The following is a 23913-nucleotide window of genomic DNA, read 5'->3' on the forward strand; positions in this document are numbered from 1 at the left end:
TTCCACAGCCAGTGAGTCCTTTACAGCAAAATCAACATTCCCTGTCACCAATTCACATGACAGGTGTAAGCGGCATATAGGAGTTACTTCCTCTCCTCCTATACCCTTCAAAATAACTGAATCTCCTGTGAGACTCTTCTCCAACTGAGGGTGAGAACCACATACTACCACACTAGGGTTACTCCCTGTATCACGTAATATCTTGACTGGTACCTGCATACTTCCTTCTTGAGTTGACAGCATACCCTCATAGATATATGGCTTAAAAGCCTCCACACTGCTAAGCCACTCACTGCTTGAGGTAACATTTCCAATGGTTGCTAAACATTCAGCTTGTTTAGTTTCATTCTTCTCTGGAGTCTGATTCTTTCCCACACTGCTCTTCATAGTTTGTTTCACCTGGTCACCTTTCACAATTTGACCAACTGGCTTTGACTGCTGTTGATTCCGGTAACACTCTTAACTGTAGTGTCCTACTCTTCCACACTTGAAACAGACAACATTAGGTTTCTGTAACTGTCTTGAAAAACTGGATGAGGATTTCACATTAGCTTGCTGAGTTGTATTACCTTGTGTACTCTTGGTAGTATCACTTGTAGGTTTCCCATTAAATTTGTTCCTATTATTTGGATAAGACTTAAAACCTGGGCGTTGTTGACTCTGGTACTTGACATTGTAATTACGTTTACTACTAATTATATTGTAATCTTCACTCAGTGTAGCACCTTTGTCAAGTTTCTTAACATTCTCTCTCAAATAGGCTCTTATATGTTCAGGAATTCCCTTAAGATACTGTTCAAGAACAAGTAACTCTTCTAACTCATCAAAAGTTTTAACTTTAGCAGCTTCTAACCAACGTTTGAAACACCTTCTCACTTTGTAAGCATAATCTAAGAATGTTCCCTTCTCATCTTTTCTTAAATTTCTGAATCTTTCATTGTAGTACTCTGGGGTCATCTGGTAAACTTGTAGCACACTGTGTTTAAGTACCTTGTAGTCTTTACACTGATCAGCTGTTAAGGCTAGATAAGCACTTCTCCCTTTACCAATCAAGACACTTTGTAGCAAAACTGACCATTTATCTTCTGGCCATCCCATACCTGAAGCCACTTTCTCAAAGTGATCAAAAAACTCATCTGGAGCTTCTTCAGTAAACTTAGGGATTAACTTCTGTACTCTTACTACATCAAGAACAGGGTCTTGATTACCTTGGTTAGGGTTAGACAGTGTTACAGGTAATGTGGATCTAGCTCCTATCAATTCCATTTCCTTTTCATGTCTGGCGATTTCTCTGTCCTCTTTTATTCTTTCTCTTTCCTCTTCTGCTGCTTTTTCTTCTTCTCTTTCTCTATTCTTTCTCTTTCTCTCTTCTGCTGCTTTTCTTCTTGCTCTTTCTCTTCTTCTTGTTTTTCCCTGTCTATATTCTCTTTCAGCTTGCATTTTTAGCTTAATCAAATTCTCTTCTGCTTCAATGCGTCTACGCTCTAACTCTGCATCACTTTTCTCTTTCTTTTCTGCTTGCTTATTTATGAGATCAGCACGTGCTACATTCAACAACTCTTGAGCCAATTCTAACTCATCTTCATCAGTTATTCTACCAGAGTTTATCAATGATTCCATAGCAATACATCTTATTTGTGCCTTTACCATACTAGTAGACACAACCACCACATGCCACTGCTAAAGCGCTCCACTGTGCCTTAGTCAGAGTGATTTCAGATAACACTTGGATGGAAGGGGCTGCTAGAAATTCCTGAACCTTGAACTGAGCCATTTTCCTCTAAGTTATCAACTTACAATTCAATACAATAAATGCAAAACAAAACTATATGGTCACTCTCCTAACAAAATATATCCCTAACACCACCAGTATATACTACAGTGATAATGAAATCTTTTTTCCCGGGTCTGGGCACCATTAATTACTTGTAACGAAGTGCCAAGTATCTGGTTACTACACTTACCATTCATTAATTGATACCTCACAAAAGCCAGACACTGAACCCTCATCACAGGTACTAAACAACTGAATACTCTAAAAGCAACAGTGATCCCTTAAACAACCTACCAGTATTGCAGAAAATCAGACTAAGTTCATCAAAACAGGTGTGAGGTAATTTTTGAAAGTAATTAAATTAATCAAAGGGCATCACTCCATCAACAACTTTAAAAGTCTAAGTATTTCCTGGATTTCAGAAGTCTAAGTACTTCCCTGGTTCTAAGTCACTTCTAGTTGATGAAGGAAAAAAGGTCAATTACCACTCTATGTTTCTACCTAACATGAATATAATCATAATTAAATGCAAATATACTGGTGTAAGGTAAAGGAAACACTTATATAAAAATTTTGAATACATAAATTTATTATTAGACTCAAAATTTATAAGTGAAATTCACAATATCAGGGAAAATTACTGTTACTTGAAAAAAAGTAAAGTTTAATTAATTCTTGAATCAAATTAAGTAAAATTAAATAGATTAATTTATCAAAAAATTCAAGAAAATTAATTCAATTGAAATTCAAAAGTGTTAGGCAATAATTGAAATTTGGAAATTAATTCACAAGTGCTAAACAATAATAAAACTTGAAAAGAATTCTAAGTAAATGCAAATAAATTCACATGTGTTAAATTTAATTAAATGTGCAATGATTAAGCAATGAAAATAACTAAGTCAATTAAATTGTGAATGCAAATGAAAATACAGAAAAATGTGGAAATTACCACAATTTCAAAATTTACAAAAAGTATTAATCACACAGAATATAAAATAAAAAGGCACACTTCAATAAGAAAATGAACAAATGCACAAAAATGAAACAAACACAAAACACAAAAATTTGCAATGTGTAAAAATGTAAATAGTTTCTCTCAAACCACTGTAACCATCAGTTATTTAGTTTTTACCAAACCACTGTTCCGTTCAGTTATTAGTTGTTACCTAACCACTGTTCCTATCAGTTATTAGTTGCAGCTAATATAAATATGACACACTTTACCTTTTTGTTATACCAATTTCTTTCTTTCTTGCTGCAGCTTGTTTCACACTTTCACAAAACCAGGCGCCGTTACAACAACAATGTTTGTTCAGATTCCACAAAAAACACTAAATACTACTACATAAACTCTAAGAAATATCAAATCTGAAATTTACAAATTATGAGTGACCATTCAATAAGTACGAAATCGTTACGTTACTTTAAAATCAAGTGCTATGCGATGGAGAGAGAGAGAGAGAGAGAGAGAGAGAGAGAGAGAGAGAGAGAGAGAGAGAGAGAGAGAGAGAGAGAGAGAGAGATCTGAACGCCTCGAGTATCTAAGCCCGAATGAAAAACTTCTCCCTTACGGAAGCTGGACTGGAGATGACACAAAACGTTTTTGGCAATAATGCTTCCAGAAGCTTCGAAATCTTACGCAACTTTACACACAAAATGTGTAATCTGCACGTGGCTTTGACAAAGACATACGCGTATGAGATCAGTCTGTTAAAAAAAAGACACGTACTCGACTCGATTGACCGAAGCAGAAGTCCCTTATCACACATGATGACAGAATCCCAAAACACACTGAAGATTCGAGCTCGCTTATCAAACGTGTTGACAGATTAGGAAAGCAAACGGAGATCTCGGAGTTCCTCTAATCTCACAGTGCTGACATAATAGGGAAACAATCGTAGCTTCGAATGGACAAAGAAAATCTCTCTTTCTACATTCTATGTTATATATTCTTTTTATATACGTTATGCAGAAATCTGAACACATATTTAAAACATCCTATCTCTAAGCTATCTAGGAATCTGAAAAATGTTGCACAATCTTATGCACAATGTTTTGTACAGTCAAAGAGGGGAAATATGCATTTTGACAGTAGCAATATATATATATCTATATATAATATATATATATATATATATATATATAGATATATAATATACATATATATCATATATATATATATATATATATATAATATAATATATATATATATATATATACACACATGATATTGTATGTTTTAAACTACCTTGTTAAGTTGTTTGCCTGCTCTCTGGTATTTTGAGAGTTGTTTACTTGTATTGTGTTTGGGGAGGGGAGGTGTCGTTCGTCTTTCAGTTTTTATTTCAGGGAGTCTATAGGTTGTAGCCCTGGTGCAGTCAGACTTAGACAGTCACTCTAATTACTAATTCAGTATGTCAATAACATAACTAGGAATTAATTTACATCTCAGCAGCAATGCAGTTTGTCACTTTTCTGATCAATGTAACTTCATTAATTATTAGGTCAATCTTACATGTTGACATGAAGAGTTAATGTTTTTTTTCTTAACATTGGTTTAATTGTTTTTAGCAAAACTGTTGCCAGTTTGCATAAGATTAAATACAAAATAAATTCAGTATAATGTATTAAACATAACTACAGGTTACCTACATAGCTTCAAAGATATTTCCTAATACTTTTAGAATCATTATTTACTACTGTATTATAATATATGCAATATTTCACTAAAGATTATTCAAGCCCAATTTGTGTTGAAATAGTACTGTATTAAAAAGCTTAATGCTTGCTAGTGAGCATGAGTGGACGAAGTAGTGGAGAGATGAGACTGGCCCTCAGACTCCCCCAAAGAAAAAGACGTGTGGAAACAAGACATAATCGATCTCAAAATTACCGGAAAGTGTAGGAATCTCAGTTTTAATGGCTTCAGCATGACAAAAACACCAATTTAAAAGCCAAGAGTAAAATCTGCAACATCAGCTTTAAGGCTGACATCAGTGTAATAAAAAATCACGGAAAATCTGTTAGCCATATTAGAAAAATGGAAGGAACTGTTGCGATTACGAACCAACCCAGTACACTTATACAAATATTTTTGGTGAAGGAAGTTTATCACATGAAAAATCTGTAAAATCAGCAGAAATAGTGCTTGCTAGTGTTTTTGCAGAACATAACATTGCATTTAATGCTGCTGATCATGTGATTGGTGCTATCAAGAGTTTTTCCAGACTCAAAAATAGCTAAAGATATACAAACGAAACTTACAAAGATGACGGCTGTTGTTAACAATGTAATTGATGAGAGTTACAAGGAAAACTTGGCCAACATACTACGGCAGTGAAAGTTTAGTGTACTACTTAGTGAAGAATCAACAGACATAGCAGCTGTGAAAACGTCGTGTGTTATGGTGAGATTTGATGATGAAATGGCACTGAAAATTACAAGCAAATTTTGGGAACTGTATCAGGTGTTTGGACCACAGGATTTTAAGAAGGAGTCACAGGAAAAAAGCTCTTCAACAGCATCATTGCAACATTCAAATCTCAGAACATACTATAGAGGAGTTATGGAGTTCCATTTGACAACGTCTGCGTGTGTGAGAGAGAGAGAGAGAGAGAGGATAGTTGGTGGTTGGATGGTTAACGACTGAATTGGCTGTTGGTGAGTTCTGGGTTGTCTGCTGGTGCTGTTGGAGTTTGGAGTTCTGTGTTTTGAGTTGTTTTTTTAGTCAGTCTTTGGTCAGAATCGGTGATGATCAGTCGGTTGTGCAGTGGTCTTTTGTTGTGGTTGTTCCTTGTTTGTTGTTGTGTTGTTGAGTTGTGGGGTTATGGTTCTTGGTTGTTGTGTTGTTAGGTAGTGGGTTGTGGTTTTTGGTTGTTGATTTGTTATTGGTTGTGTGACACGACGGCCTTATCCAGTGGACAGTACAGCTCCCCACCCTGAGTGTGTCAAGAAGCAGTTGGTAAGTACATGTGTTTGGTTTTTCTGTTCTGTGTGTAGGTATAGGTCAATTGACCTGCTTGTATTCTGTAGTGTAAAGAGGCATGTGTGACTAAGGGTGGGTTTGGCAGCTGGAGTGATTAGGTTTATGTGGTGGGGGGGATTTGCCCGGTAGTTTTTAAGCTTGTGATCCCGCCACATTATTTTTTGGCGCCCGAACAGGGACTGTTGGTGCGGCATTTGCAGGATGATTGGGGTATTGAGTTGTGTGATTGGTGGAGAAAGTGAGGATGGAAGGGTTGAAGGAGATAGAGAGACTGAAGGAGGAGCTGAGGTTGGCGAGGGAAGCTAAGGGAAGGTTGGAAGTGGAGAATGAGAGGTTGAGGGTAGAATGTGAGGAGCTGAAGAGTGAGTTAAGAGGAAATGAGAGGAATGCTAAGGAGTGCGAAAGTAGAAATGAAAGAAGAGGTGAAAGGAGCAGAAGAGAGAATGGTTGAGAAAATGGATGAAAAATTGGGGGTAATGATGAATGCAGTGCAAGAGATGATGCAGGAAATGATGAAGGGATTCATGGAAGAGGGAGCTGTAGGAGGTAGGCCTACTGGGTCTTATGATGGGCCAGGAGTGGTAAAGAAAGTGAAAGAGCGAGTGGATGAGAGTACGAGTGACTAAGGTGATTCGGTTGTGATAGGTAAGGGAAAGAATAAGAAGGAGGCTGAGGAAAAGAAGAAGACTAAGGGAAAGAAGGTTAGTAAGGGTGACAGACAGGATGAGACTAGGACTGAATACATTGGGGAAAGGGCTGAGAGTGATTTAGATAGCAGTGAGTGGAAACAGGTTGGTAGAAAGAAGGGTAAGAAGAGCATAATCAGGAGTATGGATGTGAGTATGGAAGTTGACTCGCTGCATTCGGAAGAGGGAAAGAAGGGTCAGAATGGAAGTAGTGAAAGTGAGAGTGATAGTGAGCAGGAAGTACAAAAGGCTGTGTATATGAGAGAAGTACCCCGGTGTGCACAATATGAGGAATATGGTAGTAGGGACATAGGGGACTTTTTTAAGGAATATGAGAGGTATTGTAAGGCAAAGTATGGGGATAGCAAGAGAGTCTGGGCAAGAGAGTTAGGTAGCTTTTTGACGGGATTTTTGTTGGGTACGTATGGGGTAATGATGAGTGTAGGGAATGTGCCATATGAGTGTGTGAAAGCTAGGATTGTAGAACAGGCAAATAGGATAAAGAGAAGTGTTAGATATAGGAGAATGCAAGATTTTGAAGGGGCAAGAATGAATGTTGGTGAGTCGTTGTCAATGTATGTCTGTAGGTTATAAACATTAGCCAGGAAAAAGTTTGGGGACGAAGGGATAAATGAGTGTAAGGAGTTAATGCAGAAGTTATTGGCGACTGTACCAGAGAGTGTATATGAGTTTATAAATTTGAAACGTAAGGAGAAAATGCGATGGATGAATGAAAGGTTGACATGGAATGACATTTTAGTAATAGTAGAAGATTACGAGTGAGATAGGTTTATGAAAGAGAGTAGGAGTGTTAGTGTTAGGCCTGAAGTAGGCGAGGTTGTACCAGAGTTTAAAAACTATAGGGAGGCAGTTTTGGAAGGGCCACGGCGAATTGCAGAGCGAGTGGTAGATAGGAGCATTAAGGCAAGTATCGTGAGTGTAGTTAGCCCAAAAAGAGATAGGAGTGCGAGTGTCGGAAGAGTAAGGTCAGTTAGTTGTGAGCGAGAGCAGCAGTGTTATAGATGTGGTAAGCCAGGACACAGGAAGAATGAATGTCGGTGGGCGTTAGGAGCATGTTTCGGGTGTGGGCAAACTGGGCATTTAGTGAGAGAGTGTAAGAAAGATAGGGATATTAAATGTTACAGTTGTGGACAGGTAGGGCACAGAGCTAGTGGATGTCGGGGTACCCATATGAACGTGGTTTGTGGCAATTGCGGGAAGAACAGGCATTATGCTAGAATGTGTAAAGAACAGCGTGCGAAATGTGGTGACTGTGGGATGGAAGGTCATGTGGCTATTGTGTGGTGAAAGAGGATGAGTCAGGCTGGGAATTCGGGAAACTAGGTGTTAAGGGGATTCAGTTGGGTGGGTCCTCTAGTATGCGATAGTGTGTTTGGGAGAATGCGATGAGTGAGGGGTTGAGGGTGAATAAACATGAGCCGAGTGTCAGTGATCAAATGGGTCTGGAAGATCGGCAGTTGGTGTTGGTTGAGTGTGGAAGAAAGCGGAAGAAGGTAAGGAAAGGGAATGAAAGGGAGAAATGTGAACTGCATGATAGAGGGGTTAGTGTTAGGGTAAAAATGGTGGATAAGGCGTGCAATACAGATGACTTTGAGGGGAGGAATAATACATATAGCGTGTGTGGGTTTGAATTGTCAGGGTTTAGTGAAGTTTCACAGGGAAGGGAATCAGGTGGTAAGGATGTAGTTGGCAGTACGAATGAGTCTCTTCGGGAGTTTGACAGGAGTGTAAATGAGCTAAGTGATTTGGTGGCAGAGTTATGAGAGATATTCGGACAAGAGTTGGAAGGGGTAGATGAGATAGTGAATGGGATCTGGGAGGATGGTAGTGAGGGAGATGGTAATGGTAGTCTGACTGGAAGTGGTACGGGAGAAGTTGATGGCAGTGTAACTGAGAGTGTGTATGAGGGCCCTCAAACAAAATCCAGGGGGCCTGCATCCGAGCATCCGTGGGTGTTTCAGAAGGCTATTTAGTGTGGGTGTTGTGAGCGAAAGGAGACGTTGTCAAATGTAATGGGGGAGGATATATGGAGGAGTTATGGAGTTCCATTTGACAACGTCTGTGAGAGAGAGAGCCTTTGGTCAGAATCAGTGATGATCAGTCGGTTGTACAGTGGTCTTTTGTTGTGGTTGTGTTCCTTGTTTGTTGTTGTGTTGTTGAGTTGTGGGGTTGTGGTTCTTGGTTGTCATATTGTTGGGTTGTGGGTTGTGGTTTTTGGTTGTTGATTTGTTGTTGGTTGTGTGTCACAATGGCCTTATCCAGTGGACAGTACAGCTCCTCGCCCTGAGTGTGTCAAGAAGCAGTTGGTAAGTACATGTGTTTGTTTTTTTTGTTTGTTCTGTGTGTAGGTTTAGGTCAATAGTCCTGCTTGTATTCTGTAGGGCAAAGAGGAAAGTGTGACTGAGGGTGGGTTTGGCAGCTGGAGTGATTAGGTTTATGTTGGCGGGGATTTGCCCGGCAGTTTTTAAGCTTGTGATCCCGCCACAATACCAACCAAGAATATTGTGGGCTTTGGTTCTGATGATGCAAGAATTCAGTGCCAAGCTGACTAAAAGAGGAATGCCCAGGTATAGTGATCATGAAGTACATCTGTAATTCTGCGCACCTGTGTGCCAGTGAGGCTTGTAAGACTTTACTCCGACGTTGTGAAGATCTTGCCAGAAACATATATAACTTCATGAAATGTAGTTCGAAGAGATAAGCTCAGCTACTGCAATTTTCAAGCTTTTCTTGATCTGAAACCGCATAAGATGCTGCATCCATCACGATTACGATGGCTTTCATTGGGTATTCTTCCTCTTTTTGCTGAGGGTTCTTCCAAAGTTCAACAATTTTAATATTTATTTTCAATCTGGAAAAGTAGTTGTAATCGAGCGGCATGATAAAATTTGTGGTTTGTACCGTGAGATTCTTTTGTGCTTCATAGAGAGACAATATGTGATGACAACAGAGCTAAGTGATATTGACCCCACAAGAGAGGAAAAGCATTTGAAGAATTCAGTGATGTATCTCGGTATTGGTGTGATGAACTACATCAACAGTGGAGATGTAGTACAGAGTCCCCCCAGAAAAAGTGGAATTTCAGTGACACAATACTTAATAAAATTGGCATGCTAAGTCCCAAGCAGGCTCTGAGCTCAACTGCACGAGATAATTTCCATCTGTACAGCCCCTTCCACTTATTGTGTCATTGGATGACGAGCAGCTACAGCAGGACCTAGATGATCAGTGAAGACTGCCTCTGATTCACTTCTTAGAGGAAATTACAAAAGAACTGCAAGTCGATGCTTTCTGAGGTAAACTGTCTACCTGGGAAGCACCAAATGGGGAAAAGGAGTTTATACAGCTGTCCCATTTTTTCCTTGATGCTCTATGTTTGCCCCACTCCAACGCAGATTGTGAACGAGTATTTATTAAAGTAAACCTTATAAAACCAAAAATTTCGAAACAAGCTGGTGACAAGAAGTGTAAATGGTGTGCTCCTCACATCACAGTATCTCAAAGAGAAACATAATGGTTGTCTTAAATTTGAACCAACCAAGGACATGATCAACAGAATGACATACTAATTTGTACAAAGGAAATAGTGCAGATCTCTTGGATGTAGAGCTCGAATGTGATATACAATTTTCATATAAAGAATAAGCCCAACAGTATATAATAAATATATGAATCTGTATACATTTATAATACATGTATGGACTTGTATTAATGGTCAGTAAAGATATAGATTAGATTTATACTTTTTTATCCCCCCTTTTTTATTCAATTCACTACATTACAATCAGGTATACTGCATTTTTGTATATCAAAACAGGGAAATATATTCCATTAAAGGTTTTGTGATTATCAACTTATAAATAGCCATATCATTATATATGACTGAGAAACAGAGAGAAAGACAGAGAGAATGGACCGTATATGCTATTTTAAGTAATGCTGTACTTAATATTAACCTGTTTGTACAAATAAACAAGCATCTGGTGTACCATAACATGTACCATAATTTCAAGTCAGAATCCATAATCTGGCAAGCACCGTACTTGGCCAGCATGACAACCCTGTTTCAGGCAGTCAGGACGGTTTCAGGCAGCTTACCAATAGGTACTGTTCGCAGAGGAGAACCCAGCAGCAGTCCAGTTTCAAGTATCACCTTGTTGATGGTGGTAGTAGCAGCGGAGGTTGTTCTCCAGTGAGATGGGTTTGGCGATGGTAACCGTGGACGGCGGAGGAAGACCTTGACCTAGTTCCTGTGGAGCATACAATGCATGAGGGTTTTGTTTCCGAGGTGGAGTGGGAGACTGTAGTCCCTGGTTATTCCAGAAGGAGGCGTTTCTTCTGAGAAGCTGCAGTCGTCACGGAAGTGTCCGGTAGTCGTCCTCTTGGATCCTTGAGTCTCTCTCTTGCTCTCTCTCTCTTTTGTTGATTCGTACAGTCATTTATGACTAGGTTATCTGCTGTTTTAGAATTATTATGATTTTCACGGTTTGGAGCAAGTATGACTCCTGGCATTTATTATTATTGTTGTGAGGTCTAGACAAAATGGCAGGTGAAGCAGTACTAACTTTATTACAGGCAAACAAGGGCTTATAAACATTGGTGCTACCCGACCCGCACTGAGAGAAAAAAAGTGACTCAGGGCCAGCCGATTTGTTTTTCTACATGGATATATATATATATATATATATAATATATATATATATATATATATATATATATGTATATATATATATATATATATATAGATAATATATATTATATTATATAATATAATATATATATATATATAGATATAATTTTAGTTGTAAATATGATAATATATATATAATAATATTATATATATATATATATATATAATAGATATATATATATATCATATATATAGATATAATAGATATATATATATACATATTACACGAGTGATATGTTGGCAGCAAGGCCAGAGAATGCTCGATTATTTACAAGATATTGTGGATAAAACGTTGTCCTTACAAATACTACCCACCAAGACAATAATTATGATAATAAGAATTGGAAGACATAATGGCAATATTCGCAATAGCGTATCAGGGGTCAGATACGACCCCGGGTCCGAGTCTGTGATGCTAGCTGGTTCGGGGGGGGGGGGGGGGGGCGGGGGGGGGGGGGGGGGGGGGGGTGGGGGGGCTACTAGGCACTTCTGTGTCCTCCAGTGGGCCGGGTGACAGTATGCCTCCCTCGGAAATGGACCTGGGGGGTTTGACTGTCACCTTCAGGTGGTAGCGGCACCGTTTGGGCGGCTTGGGAACCTCAGAAGAAGATCTGTTTTGCAGAGGCACCCTGGGACGTCTGCCGGATCCTTCTTCGGTGTTGCCTTGTCCAGCAGGAAAGTGGGCTTCAGCCTGTCGATGGAGACCCAATCCTCGTGACCATGTACTAGGATGAGGTATGCCTTATCCCAGCGGCGGAGGATGCGGTAGGGGCCTCGGTAGGGTCTCGTCAGAGTTGAGCAGTGGACGTAATTTCGGACAAAAACGTGCAAGGTGGGAATTTTCAGGCGGTCTCTCGAAGTCTCGCAATTGAGATGTCCCCGTCGTCGGTGTTCATCGGAAGAATTTGCCTGGTATTGCCAGAGTTTCCCCGTAGACTTTCTCCGCAGGTGATGCTTCGCTGTTGGCCCTTAGGACAGTGCGGAGGCTGAGGAAGACCCAAGGTAGCTGTGATTTCCAGTTTTTGCCCATGCAATGTACCATCAGGGAGGCCTTCAGGGAGCGGTGGATCCTTTCCACCACGCTGCGGCCCACAGGTCCAACAGGAAGGTGGGTCCATGGTGTCTGTTGTTATGTCGTCTGGCACTCCCAGGCAACTGATCCAGCTGGGGAGGAGGGCATCCGCATAGGCGCTGGTGGTGGCCTCCATCATCGGGGTAACTTCGGGCCACCTGGTGGATTGGTCGATGATAGACACATCATCTGGCACATCGTTGTTCGGCCTGACAGGTGTGAGAGGCATGGATCACACCGAAGATCTGCTTCCTGCAGGAGACTGGAACCAACGGGCGGGGGCGGCCAGTGCTGATGTCACAGAGGTGTGTTGCGCCAGAGGGTCCAAAGGGCACATCTTCCCACCTAAGGGAGGTGAGGGCCGTGCAGTAGGCTAGCACTTCCGGATCGGCGGCCTGTTCCCTGGCCAAGTCCTCATAGTTGATCCTGAGGTGGACGGCACTGATTTCGACCCTCAACAGAGCATCGCCACGGGGTTCTTAACGCCAGGGACGTGGTGGATGGTGCAGCTGAACTCTGCAATGGCTACGAGGTGTTGTTGCCTTGCAGAGCAGGCATCGCTCACTTTGGTGAGGGCATGGACCAACAGCTGGTAGTTCGTCCTGATGGTGAAGGGGGAGCCCTCCAAGAGGTACTGAAAGTGGTGCACAGTCTGGTAAACGGCCAATAACTCGTGGTTGAAGGTACTGTAGCGCGTCTTGGCAGGCTTCAACTTCCTGCTGAAGAAGGTGAGGGGTTGGGGGGACCCATGTGTCACCTGCTTCAGGAAGGCTCCACAGGCGACATTGCTGGCGTCGGTGGTGAGTCTTAAGGGTGTGTCGGGGTCCTGGTGGGCCAAGGTGACGGCCCTGGTGAGGGACGTCTTTGTCTGCTGGAAGGCCCTTTGCTGTGCAGATTCCCATACCAACTTCTTAGGCTTCCCCTTCAGGACCTCCGTTAAGGGGGACATGATGCAGGCGACGTCTGGGATGAAGTGGCAGTAATCATTCACCATGCCGATAAACTCCTGCAGGGCCTTGCTCGTCATTGATGTCAGGAACTTCTCTACGGCGGCCACCTTCGAGGCCATGGGGAGGGCGCCTATCAGGGAGATCTCGTGCCCGAGGAAATCCACCTTCTCTGTGCTGAAGGTGCATTTATCAAAATGGACAACCAGCCTGTTCTCTTGGAGGAGTTTCAGCACTGCCCAAACTTGGTGGAGATGCTCTTCCGGGATCTGGAAAAAATCAAGATGTCATCCACGTAGCAGACGCAGAAGGGCAGGTCTCCCAGGATGCTGTCCATTAGGCATTGGAAGGTGGCTCCGGTGTTCCTCAGGCCAAAGGTGGAGTAGGAGAAAATGTAGGACCCGAACGGTGTGATGATGGCTGTCTTGGGGACATCCTCATGGTGCACTGGAACCTGAAAATAAGATTTAAGGAGGTCCATTTGCAAGAAGACCTTTGCTCTGTGAAGGGTCCCAGCGAGATCCTGCATGTTCGGCAGGGGGTAGTGATCAGAGGTCGTTGGCAGGTTTAACCGATGGTAGTCCCCTTAGGACCTCCAGATATCATCTGACTTTTTACGATGTGGAGGGGCGATGCCCACAGGCTTGAAGCTTTCTTGCAGATGCCCATTTGTTCTATCTCTGTGAAAGCCCTCTTGGCATCTTGGAGGTGGCTCAGAGAGAGTTGGCAGAACTTTGTGTGTGTAGGAGGGCTCATGGTTGTGATATGGTGATATATACCATGCTTGGCAGGGGTTCCAGCCACCTGACAAAGCTCCAGCTTAAATACGTCGGGGAACTCCTGCAGAAGACTGCCATACTTGTGGGGCACAAGGGAACAAACGGTGGGTATGCTTGGGCCTGTGGCGAGCAGGAGGGAACAGCATGTCCCTGTGTCGAGGAGGCGCTTGCGGCCTACATCCACCAGGAACCCGTCTTGCGCCAGGAAGTCCACCTCCAGGAGAGGGGCCTTGATGTCCGTGATGATGAACGTCCAGACGTAGGTATGCCCCAGGATAGAGATCTTTAGGGGCTTCATGCCGTAGGAGCGGATGGGGTTACCATTTGCGGCCACAAGGACGGCTGTGGCATTGGGAGTGTGCCTGAGGTCCTCTCCTGTTGGTGGGAACACCAACTGCATTACTCCAGTGTCAACCATTATCCTGCAGCTGGAGATCACGTCGCGGATGTAGAAACCTATGAAGTGTGGCTTTGATGTGGTTGTGGCCATGGCCGATGATGTGGGTGGCTGCCATCCCCATTTTTTGACAAGGAATATGCGCAAGGGGATTTGCACCTCCTGGTGTTTCTCCTGAACTTCTGGTGGTAGAAACACCAGGTTGTGTTGTCCCCTCGCTGCTACATGGGGCCTTCCTTTGATGCACTATGTTCAATTCTTCAGCTGTGGGATCTTCCGTCATCAGGCAGTTGGTCGATGGCGGGGCGGTGAGTTTCGCGTCCCTGGCGGCCTCGGTCAGTTTCTGGGCCGTCAACCAGCTCGTCCATGGACAGGGCATTGTTGTCCAGAATCTGCCCATGTACCTCTGCAGACAGTTGATGGAGGAATACTTCATGTGACAGGCTTATTTCTTTCCTTCATCCATCGTCTCTGACCTCCGGCAGTAGTGAGAGGCCCATCAGTGATCTGGCCGACCTGCGCGTCCAACCACAGGGAGTTGTGATCGAAGACCTCCTCCAGAAGCGCCGACACAACGATGTTGGCCTTGATCTCCTCGTCCGCAATCCCTGCAATCCTGAACTAGGTCTCCGCCTGGTAGTACCATGAGGACACATTTTGCTGGGAAAAGGGCAGTAATTTGATGGACTGGGTGGCTGGCGCGTGTGGAGATGTAGCGGAATTTGTGAATCCCTCAAAGGAACTGTCTGCTTCGGAGCCCGGCATTGTCTCCTCACAAAGAACACCAAAATGGGAGAGTGCCATATTGAGTCTGTTAATGGTGTTGGGTACGGTTGATTAGCGTCGTAAATGGTGGGCCAAACCATCTGAGAAACGCCAAAACACACCTGGGAAGAAGTGATGTGCCGTGTTGAGTCCATTAATGGCGTTGGTTTCCACCAAGGGGAGGAACTTTCAGAGACCTAGAATGTGGCGCCATATTTAGTCCATTAAAGGTTCTCTGAAGGTGAGTAGCCATAGTTAGTTCGTTAATGGCTGATCCAAAACTGCTGTGTCACCGTCCAAACCTAGAGGTCACCAGTTGAGGTCTACAAAAAAAGGCAGGTAAAGCAGTACTAACTTTATTACATGTTATTGGAGATTAAGCTGGCCTTATGCCAGCACGGGGTCTTGCTCATAGAGCAGGCTGTGGCTTAATCACAGGTAAACAAGGCCTTATAAACATTGGTGTGAACGGAATGTAGTACCCAACCCACACTGAGAGAAAAAACTGACTCGGGGCCAGCCGATTTGTGTTTCTACTGGGAGATATATATATAATATATATATATATTATATATATATATATATATATATGATATATATATATATATATATATATATATATATATATCTATATATATATATATATATATATATATAATATATATATATATATATATGCAAGGCCGGAGAATGCTCTATACAACGGAATAAGGTACAACGCGGCAAGATCAATTATTTACAGGATATTGTGGAAAAAACGTTGTCTTTACATTATAATTGGCTGCTGCTATCTATCTTACTGGTCTGCTGATGTTGAAAGTGTTTAGTTTATTAATTCTGCTATTGGTGCAGGTATTAGTCCCCATTATTTTTAATTCCTAATGCACAATGTTTATGCCTTTTAATATTTTTTTGACATCTGCCGTGAAGATTTTGTTTTCTAAAAGTTATTTTGTTATTATTTATGAAAAGTTAATTTTGCCATTTGCTGCTGTGAAAGTTTGTAAATTAAGATTGTCATGTGTTATGATAACGGTTGTTTTATGCTTTACCGTGCTGCACTCTCTGAAACCTGTTCTCATTTGTGAGGCATTTGTAAATAGTAAAAAAGGTTAAGGTTCTTTTAGTATTTTCTTTAGCACCTTTTTCTTTGAGATTGTCGCAGTCCCTTTCAGTCCACTCCTAGTTCTCAGTGCTTGAGATCTAATCATTTTATAGAATCTGACGGCCCCACAGAAAAGGGGTTCGTAACATATACTTAGTATATAACTTCCTAAAATAAAACAATTTTCACACGACACATGAGGCTACTATAAAATAAATTACTTTAAGAGGAAGTGATGTGCTAAAAAATCAATGAGTATGGTTATCACTATAGCAACGCATGTGTTGATGTCATCAGCAAACATTAGTTCTTCATTGGAGGCGTAGTCTTCCTCTGGCAGTGAGGGGTTCATATAAAGTTCCTAACGTTAATGACACGAGGAAACCTTGTGGCGCTTCAGTGCCGTGGTTTCGGCACTTCGACCCGAAATGGTATTAAACAAGAATTGCTTGCCTGTAATTAATTTTGTTGGTGTGCTTTATATCCATACCATATTATCAGCCAAGAAATATAGTTCTGCACTCTCTCTATTTTCATGCAGAATTACAAAGACATTTAGGCAATATCTTTTTTGTCACCAGCGACAGTAGTATTTAGTAATGTCTCCGGGTACCTGAGCTAGCTAGCTAAGGCCTAAAGAGGCCGGTCGGTTAACCAGGGGACGAGATGTATTGCCTGCTAAATGGTCATCAGTAATATTATCACTTGCCTCAAAGATATTGGTAATTAAAACAAAAATTTTTTTTAACATGTTTAGCAATTAACTTTGCCGTGAACCGTTGCAGGACACTCTCAGGTTATTTTGCCCAGCTCCTCCTTTGACATGCATCATAGCTAGGTCCGCTAGATCCACAGGTTATGATGTATCCGAAGGAGAGTATTGATGACGGTAGAAGTTATAGTAGTACCGGTAATGGCAATTATGATAAAAGTGATACTGATCATAGAAGTAGTGATAATAATACTAATTACAGTAACAGTGACAGAAGCGTTAATGACACTAGAAGTCGTTGTGCTAATGACAGCAGTAGTTATTACATAGTTTTCCAGTTTTGGTAATGTTAGTAGTAGTTAGTGATACTGATGATAGAAGTTGTTAATAGTGATGATGACAGTTTTAATGGTATTAGAATATATGTTGTACTAGTAAAGATAGTAGTGCTGTTGATAGCGTATGTAACTATTACCATTGCCAGTAAGGCTATCATTATTAACATTCTGCAAGAATAATGCTAATTTCCATTATCAATAATTTATAACTGCAATGATACAGAAGTTTAATTATTTCAATACGCTCATACAAATACGATTCAACAGCAACGCCATGATCAGCCCAGTCAGTGCTTAACTGGTATGCAATCATTTATGTATTCTAAAAAGAATTTGCAATCCTAGAAATAAACATTAAAACATTTTCTTATATTTTCCATGCCAACAAAAGAAAATACATTTCTCCATAATTAGACACTTAACTATTCACAAGATAGGCTACAAGGAGTTACAAGGATTAGGATGTCTCAAAGACTTGTTAGTCCATCCGAGGAGACATCGTGTGCTCACTTATCTGTAGGAGCAGGTTTTACTGTGCATTCACAGTGTCCTAATGATTTGGTCTAAGCTTTCTTTTAAACTCTTCCACACTGCTGCTGTTTACAACTTCTGGTGGCAGTTTTTTTCCACGTGTCACATATCTTGTAAGTAAAGAAGTTCCCACAATGGGATGTGTTGTATCTCATCAGTTCTAGTTTCCATCCATTATTTCTTGTCTGGTTTTCGTTTAATGTAAATAGGTTACTGTCTATTTTTGTTATGCCTTTCAGTATTTTAAATGTTTCTATTAGTTGTCCTCGCAATCGTCGTGTTTCTAAGCCATACGTGTTCAGGCTCTCTAGTCGTCTTCGGTAACCTGTTTGCCTGATGGATGGAATTAACTTTGTGGCTCTTGCTTGTACTCCTAATCTATTTTGACTTTTCTTAGTGTTGGTGACCAAATCTGTACTGCATATTCTAGATGGGGTCTAACTATTGATGTGTAGAGCTGCAGCACCATTTCCTTGTTTCTGTATCTGAACTGCCTCTTTATGCATCCCATTAGTTTCTGTGCCTTCTTTTCAGCGTTTATGCACTGTTTTGTGGATTTTAAGTCCTTGGTAATAATGACTTCGAGGTCCTCCTCTTGTTCTACACTTTATGTTATTCCCATGCAGCATGTAGCTGGCATGAGGGTTGTTTGTTCCTATTTGTAACACTTTACACTTATCTACGTTAAAGGGCATTTGCCAATTTTTTTACCACTCTCCTATTTTCTTTAGGTAATTTCTTAAACTTTCCACCGCATCTGTGTCTGCTGCATTTACACCTAGCTTGGTGTCATCTACGAATTTGACTATCCTGCTAGTTAAGCCTACATCAATGTCATTATTGTAAATAAAAAAAACAAGAGAGGGCCAAGGACATAACCCTGGGGAACTCCGCTTGTTACATCTGCCCGATCTGATTCTTCACCATTTATTACGACTCTCTGTTTTCTAGAAGTTAGCCAGTCTTCGAGCCAGTCTGCTGTTTCTCCTGCAATTCCTAAAGCTCTATCTTTTGGCATCAGTTTCTTGTGTGGGACTTTGTCAAAGGCCTTTTGGAAATCTAAGTAGAGTATATCTATTGCTCTACTACTGTCTTAAATACCAAGCCTGTTATGGAAAAACTCCAACAGGTTTGATAGGCAGGATCTGTTTTGTCTGAAACCGTGTTGGCTGTTTAACAGGGTTGTTTCTATCAATGTGATCCACAATTTGATCTGCAATTATGGACTCAAAAATCTTGTAAACGACCGACGTTAGACAGATTGGTCTATAATTTTCCGGCTCTTCTCTTAGACTTTTTTTGTAAACTGGGGGCACATTAGCTAGTTTCCATCCTTTTTGGTGCTTTTCTTTGTTCAGGACTTTTTCTGTGGAGTTTATATAGGTGAGGAACTATCTCCTCTTTTAGCTCTTTAATTTCTCTTGGATGAATCCCATCCGGGCCAGGAGATTTGAACTTGTTGAGTTTGTCTATTTTGTTTTTAATGTCCTCTTCTGTAAATATAATTTTGTCAAACGGTTCTGCCCCTTCATATTTAATAGCAGGTTCCTGTGTTGATGTAGTCTTCAATTGTGATTACACTAGTAAAAAACTTATTAAATAACTGCTTTTTCCAAGTCTAGGTTCACCAGGTTACCTCTATTTTCATACATGCTAAATTCCATTATTAATACTTTATAATTACAAAGATACACAACAGAATCATATGGTATACTACTAAATCTCTCATAACACTACAAAATTATGAGGCAGCTCCAAGTACATTTCTAAGCACACTCTCTTCATAACGCTGGTGCAAAATGCTCACGACCAGAATCTTATAGTCCGCCCTAAACCCAGAGATAAATCCGTTCTCTGCTGATCAAAGAATGTATGATTTATTTTAAGGGTAACAATGAAAATAGTTATTCAAGAAAGATTTTTGTGTATGTATATATATATATATATATATATATTATATAGATATATATATATATATATATATATATATATATATATATATATATATATATAGGTACGGGGATACGGAAGGACATGGCACATAACATGATTCTTTATTGCTACGACGTTTCTAGACAAAGTCCCATCTTCAGGCTAAAGGCAAGAAATAAATATTACATCATTACCAAACAATTAGGAGTTAACGTAAATTATTATAAATTAAAGTATTTCTAAGTAAAATTACGAATTAAAAAATCTCAAAGAATGAGTATTACATCAATACACAACATATTCAAGAAAAGGAAATGTAAAATCAGGAACGGCGGGACTCTGCTTGAGCAAGCCTGAAGATGGGACTTTGTCTCGAAACGTCGTAGCAATAAAGAATCATGTAATGTGCCATGTCCTTCCGTATCCCCGTACCTATTTCATCGAGGATTAGCCCACCAGTGATGAAGAATATCTTATTGTGAACATGAGGATCTACGTTGTGTAAACCTCGCCTGTTTCAATGGCCATCATATTTTTATGTGGATTTTTCTTTGAGGAAGATACGTAGTGGAGTCTGTGTTGCCGTGTTCTTGGAACTGAGTCGGCCTATCCCTTCAGATCCACGATGTTTTTCCTGGATGTTTGCCCTGCTCTTTCTGGTGCGACTTAGATCGAGAGGATTAGTACATTTCGGGACCTAATAGTGAAAAGATACAACAGATATTTGCTGCAGAAATGTCGCAAATTTGAAAACACATTGAACAAGTTGTCCAAGGCCAAGCTTTGACCTAGAGTTTTTCTACAGTACTGTAGCCGTAACCATGTTGTACCGAATTTTGTGAAGTTCAAATTGTATAGACAATCTTTGTATAATACCAGGTTTTTATTCTGATTCCACAACTACTTTGTTAAACTTGGAGATTTGTGAAAAAGAAAAGCTAATTAGAAAACATGAAAATGCCATTCAACCTTTGCACAATGAAAATTGTTAGAAACTTTACACTTATTGATTTGATTATATTCAATTGCTTAACTGACTAAACACCTTAACCACTACATTGATGAAATAAAAAACACGCATAATAACAAGCTTCAGAAACTAGGCATCATTACACCTAAATTCAACGAAGGAGGGAATAAGGTAGTATTTAACCTATCTGATTACAAATTTAACCAAGAGAGAGGAATTCCTTTTATCGTTAGGCCTGGATTTTTGTTTTTGCTTGCCGGTTTACACACCTTCATATTATGAATATTTTCTACCATTTGAAATTTTGTTTTCAAAATTAAAAAACTTAGCTCTGAATACTGACCTTTCGAAGTTTCAAAACGACCTGTCCACATTTGCCCATATCAATTTTAACAAACTAAAACCAAGATGGGCACCATTTTTAATAAACGTGACCTTGGTATCCTTAAGAAACTAAAGGAAAACGGCAATATCATTTTTTTCTAAACAAACGATAAACGCAAGGGAACCGTCATAATGAATAAAACAGAGTATATTCACAAAATGGAAACAATTCTGAAAGACGCTACCAAGTTTAGAAACGGGTGACATTGACTACAAACTAATTTTTTAAAAAACGAGGACAGAATAAACCGGTTCTTGAAAACGTTGAAAGATAATAAAACGATAGATCAAACAACTTACGAAAATCTTTATGTAACAGGTTCTTCATTGGGTGTTATGTATGCCTACCAAAAATACACAAGGAGGGTATCCCTATGAGACCCATCCTTTCATCCTATACTACACCAGGTTACAAAATAGCTAAATTCTTGACACCTCTATTAGAGAATCATTTTAAAAATGAATATAATCTAACCAACTCTCTTGATTTTAAGACAGTATTTTATGCCAGGAAACTCTGACCTAACCATGGCAAGCTTCGACGTTGAAGCACTTTTCACTAATATACCTGTGGAGGAAACCATCAGCTTTATTTTAGATACTATTTTTACAGAAGACGATACTACATATAGTGGCTTTAAACGTGATGATTTTAGGAAATTGTTAGAATTAGCAGCGCGGGACACTGCTTTCATTTTTAATGGACAGGTTTATTTGCAAATAGAGGGTGTAGGTAGGTATGGGCAATCCCCTAAGTTGTACATTCGCCAATATTTTTATGCTCAAATTTGAAAGGGAACTGCTGGACAATTGCCTCCGTCTTTTAAACCACTTTTTTACGAAGGTATGTAGATGACACTTTTGTTTTGTTTAAAGATAGGCATCATAGCGACTCATTTTTTACAATATGCTAACTCCAAACATCAAAATATTAAATTTACCTGCGAATTAGAGAAGAAAATGGACAATTAGCATTTTTAGATACAATGGTAGTTCGTAAAGATAACTGTTTTAACATAGGAATCTACAGGAAACCTACCTTTACCGGTCTTGGCTTGAATTTCTACAGTTTTTGTTTTTATAATTTTAAATTAAATTCTTTATCAACGCTCCTCCACAGGGCTATAAACCTAACATCAAGTTGGAAATTATTCCATGACGAAATAATATTTCTTGAGGGATTTTTCAAATGCAATTGTTACCCATCGGGGTTATTTTTTAAATACGTCAAAAAATACCATCAATAACTTTTTTCATCCACCTAGTCCAGTCCATTTAGCACAGAAATTTAGATACTATATTAAAATACCTTATATACATGATAGGAAGTTTTTGCCCTCCCTTAAGAAAATTTTAAACCGACCATTATCCAGCAGAATTCACTTGCATAAATCCTAGAAATATTGGTAGCTTCCTAAACACAAAGAGAAATTGCCCTCCTTGATGCAAATCCGGTGTAGTGTATTTATTTAATTGCTGCCGATGTAATCAGCAGACCTACGTAGGAAGTACGCGCGGTTGCTCAAAGTGAGATGTGATGCTCATAGAGGTGTAAGTTCCCGAACGGGCAGCAAATTATCCACCCCTGAACAATCAAATATTACGAATCACGCCAGAATCTGTAAGGCAGAGATAGATTATAACAACTTTAAGGTAAAAAACTTATTAAATAACTGCTTTTTCCAAGTCTAGGTTCACCAGGTTACCTCTATTTTCATACATGCTAAATTCCATTATTAATACTTTATAATTACAAAGATACACAACAGAAATCATATGGTATACTACTAAATCTCTCATAACACTACAAAATTATGAGCAGCTCCAAGTACATTTCTAAGCACACTCTCTTCATAACGCTGGTGCAAAATGCTCACGACCCAGAATCTTTATAGTCCCCGCCCTAAAACCCAGAGATTTTTTAATTCGTCTCCTTGCTGACAAAGAATGTATGATTTTTTTTATTTTTTAAGGGTAAACAAATGAAAAACCAAGAAAATATTTTATTTCAAAGAAAAACGATTTTTTTTGTTAATATATTATATTACAAAAACACATAATTAATATATTATATTATATTAATAATATATATATCAAAAATTAATTTATTAAATATATATATATATATATATATACATATATATATATACATTATATTAAAAAAAAATAAAATATTAATATATTATATATATGTATATGTATATATATATATATATATATACGTATGTATACTATATATATATATATTATATATATCTATATACATATATATATATATATATATAATATATATATATATATATATATATATATATATAAAGATATATGCCACGTAGGAAAATAAACGAAGGAGTAAACTGCGAGAAAACCTTTCGACGTTTCCACGTCTGCTCAGTAAAGGACGTGGAAAGGTCCCGCAGTTACTCCTTCGTTTATTTTTCCTTCGTGGCATATATCTTTATTTATGGATTTATCACGTTCCTAACTTTCGTGATTCAGTTATACATATATATATGTATATATAATGGATAATTTGCAGAACGACGATGCAGGGTCTCACACTACTAGCTACCTCCGAAAATTATATAAATATATATATATATATATATATATATATATATATATATATGATATATATATATATATATGCCTCTCAATCCCTTATGGAGTATATTATCTTCTTGGTAGTCAGTCGACGGTTGTTCCCATCTGAAATACTTGCTAATGAACTTATGAAATCTAGGCTGTCAAGCCAAGCAGTGCTTACGACAATGAAGAGAAGGAATTGAAATGGTTGGACAGCAAGATAAAGAGATTCACAAAAT

At 39.5% G+C, this 23913-nt stretch overlaps 2 protein-coding genes across 2 annotated transcripts in view; both read right to left on the bottom strand.

Annotated features, from left to right (window-relative positions):
- LOC135219431 (uncharacterized) overlaps positions 1-23913 on the bottom strand; it is a 751318-nt gene that overhangs the window by 417584 nt on the left and 309821 nt on the right. The gene's annotated exons all lie outside the window — the stretch shown is intronic.
- LOC135218847 (uncharacterized) lies at positions 13743-14444 on the bottom strand. Its single transcript, XM_064255296.1, has one exon. It carries the CDS (start codon positions 14442-14444, stop codon positions 13743-13745), a length of 702 nt encoding a protein of 233 aa, XP_064111366.1.

Source organism: Macrobrachium nipponense, chromosome 1 (genome assembly GCF_015104395.2).
Source record: "Macrobrachium nipponense isolate FS-2020 chromosome 1, ASM1510439v2, whole genome shotgun sequence".
In the NCBI taxonomy this organism is placed as follows: Eukaryota; Metazoa; Arthropoda; class Malacostraca; order Decapoda; family Palaemonidae; genus Macrobrachium; species Macrobrachium nipponense.

Bases quoted from the DNA above. Each gene is read 5' to 3' on its own strand.
- LOC135218847 (XM_064255296.1), bottom strand. From the start codon at position 14,444: ATGGCCACAACCACATCAAAGCCACACTTCATAGGTTTCTACATCCGC.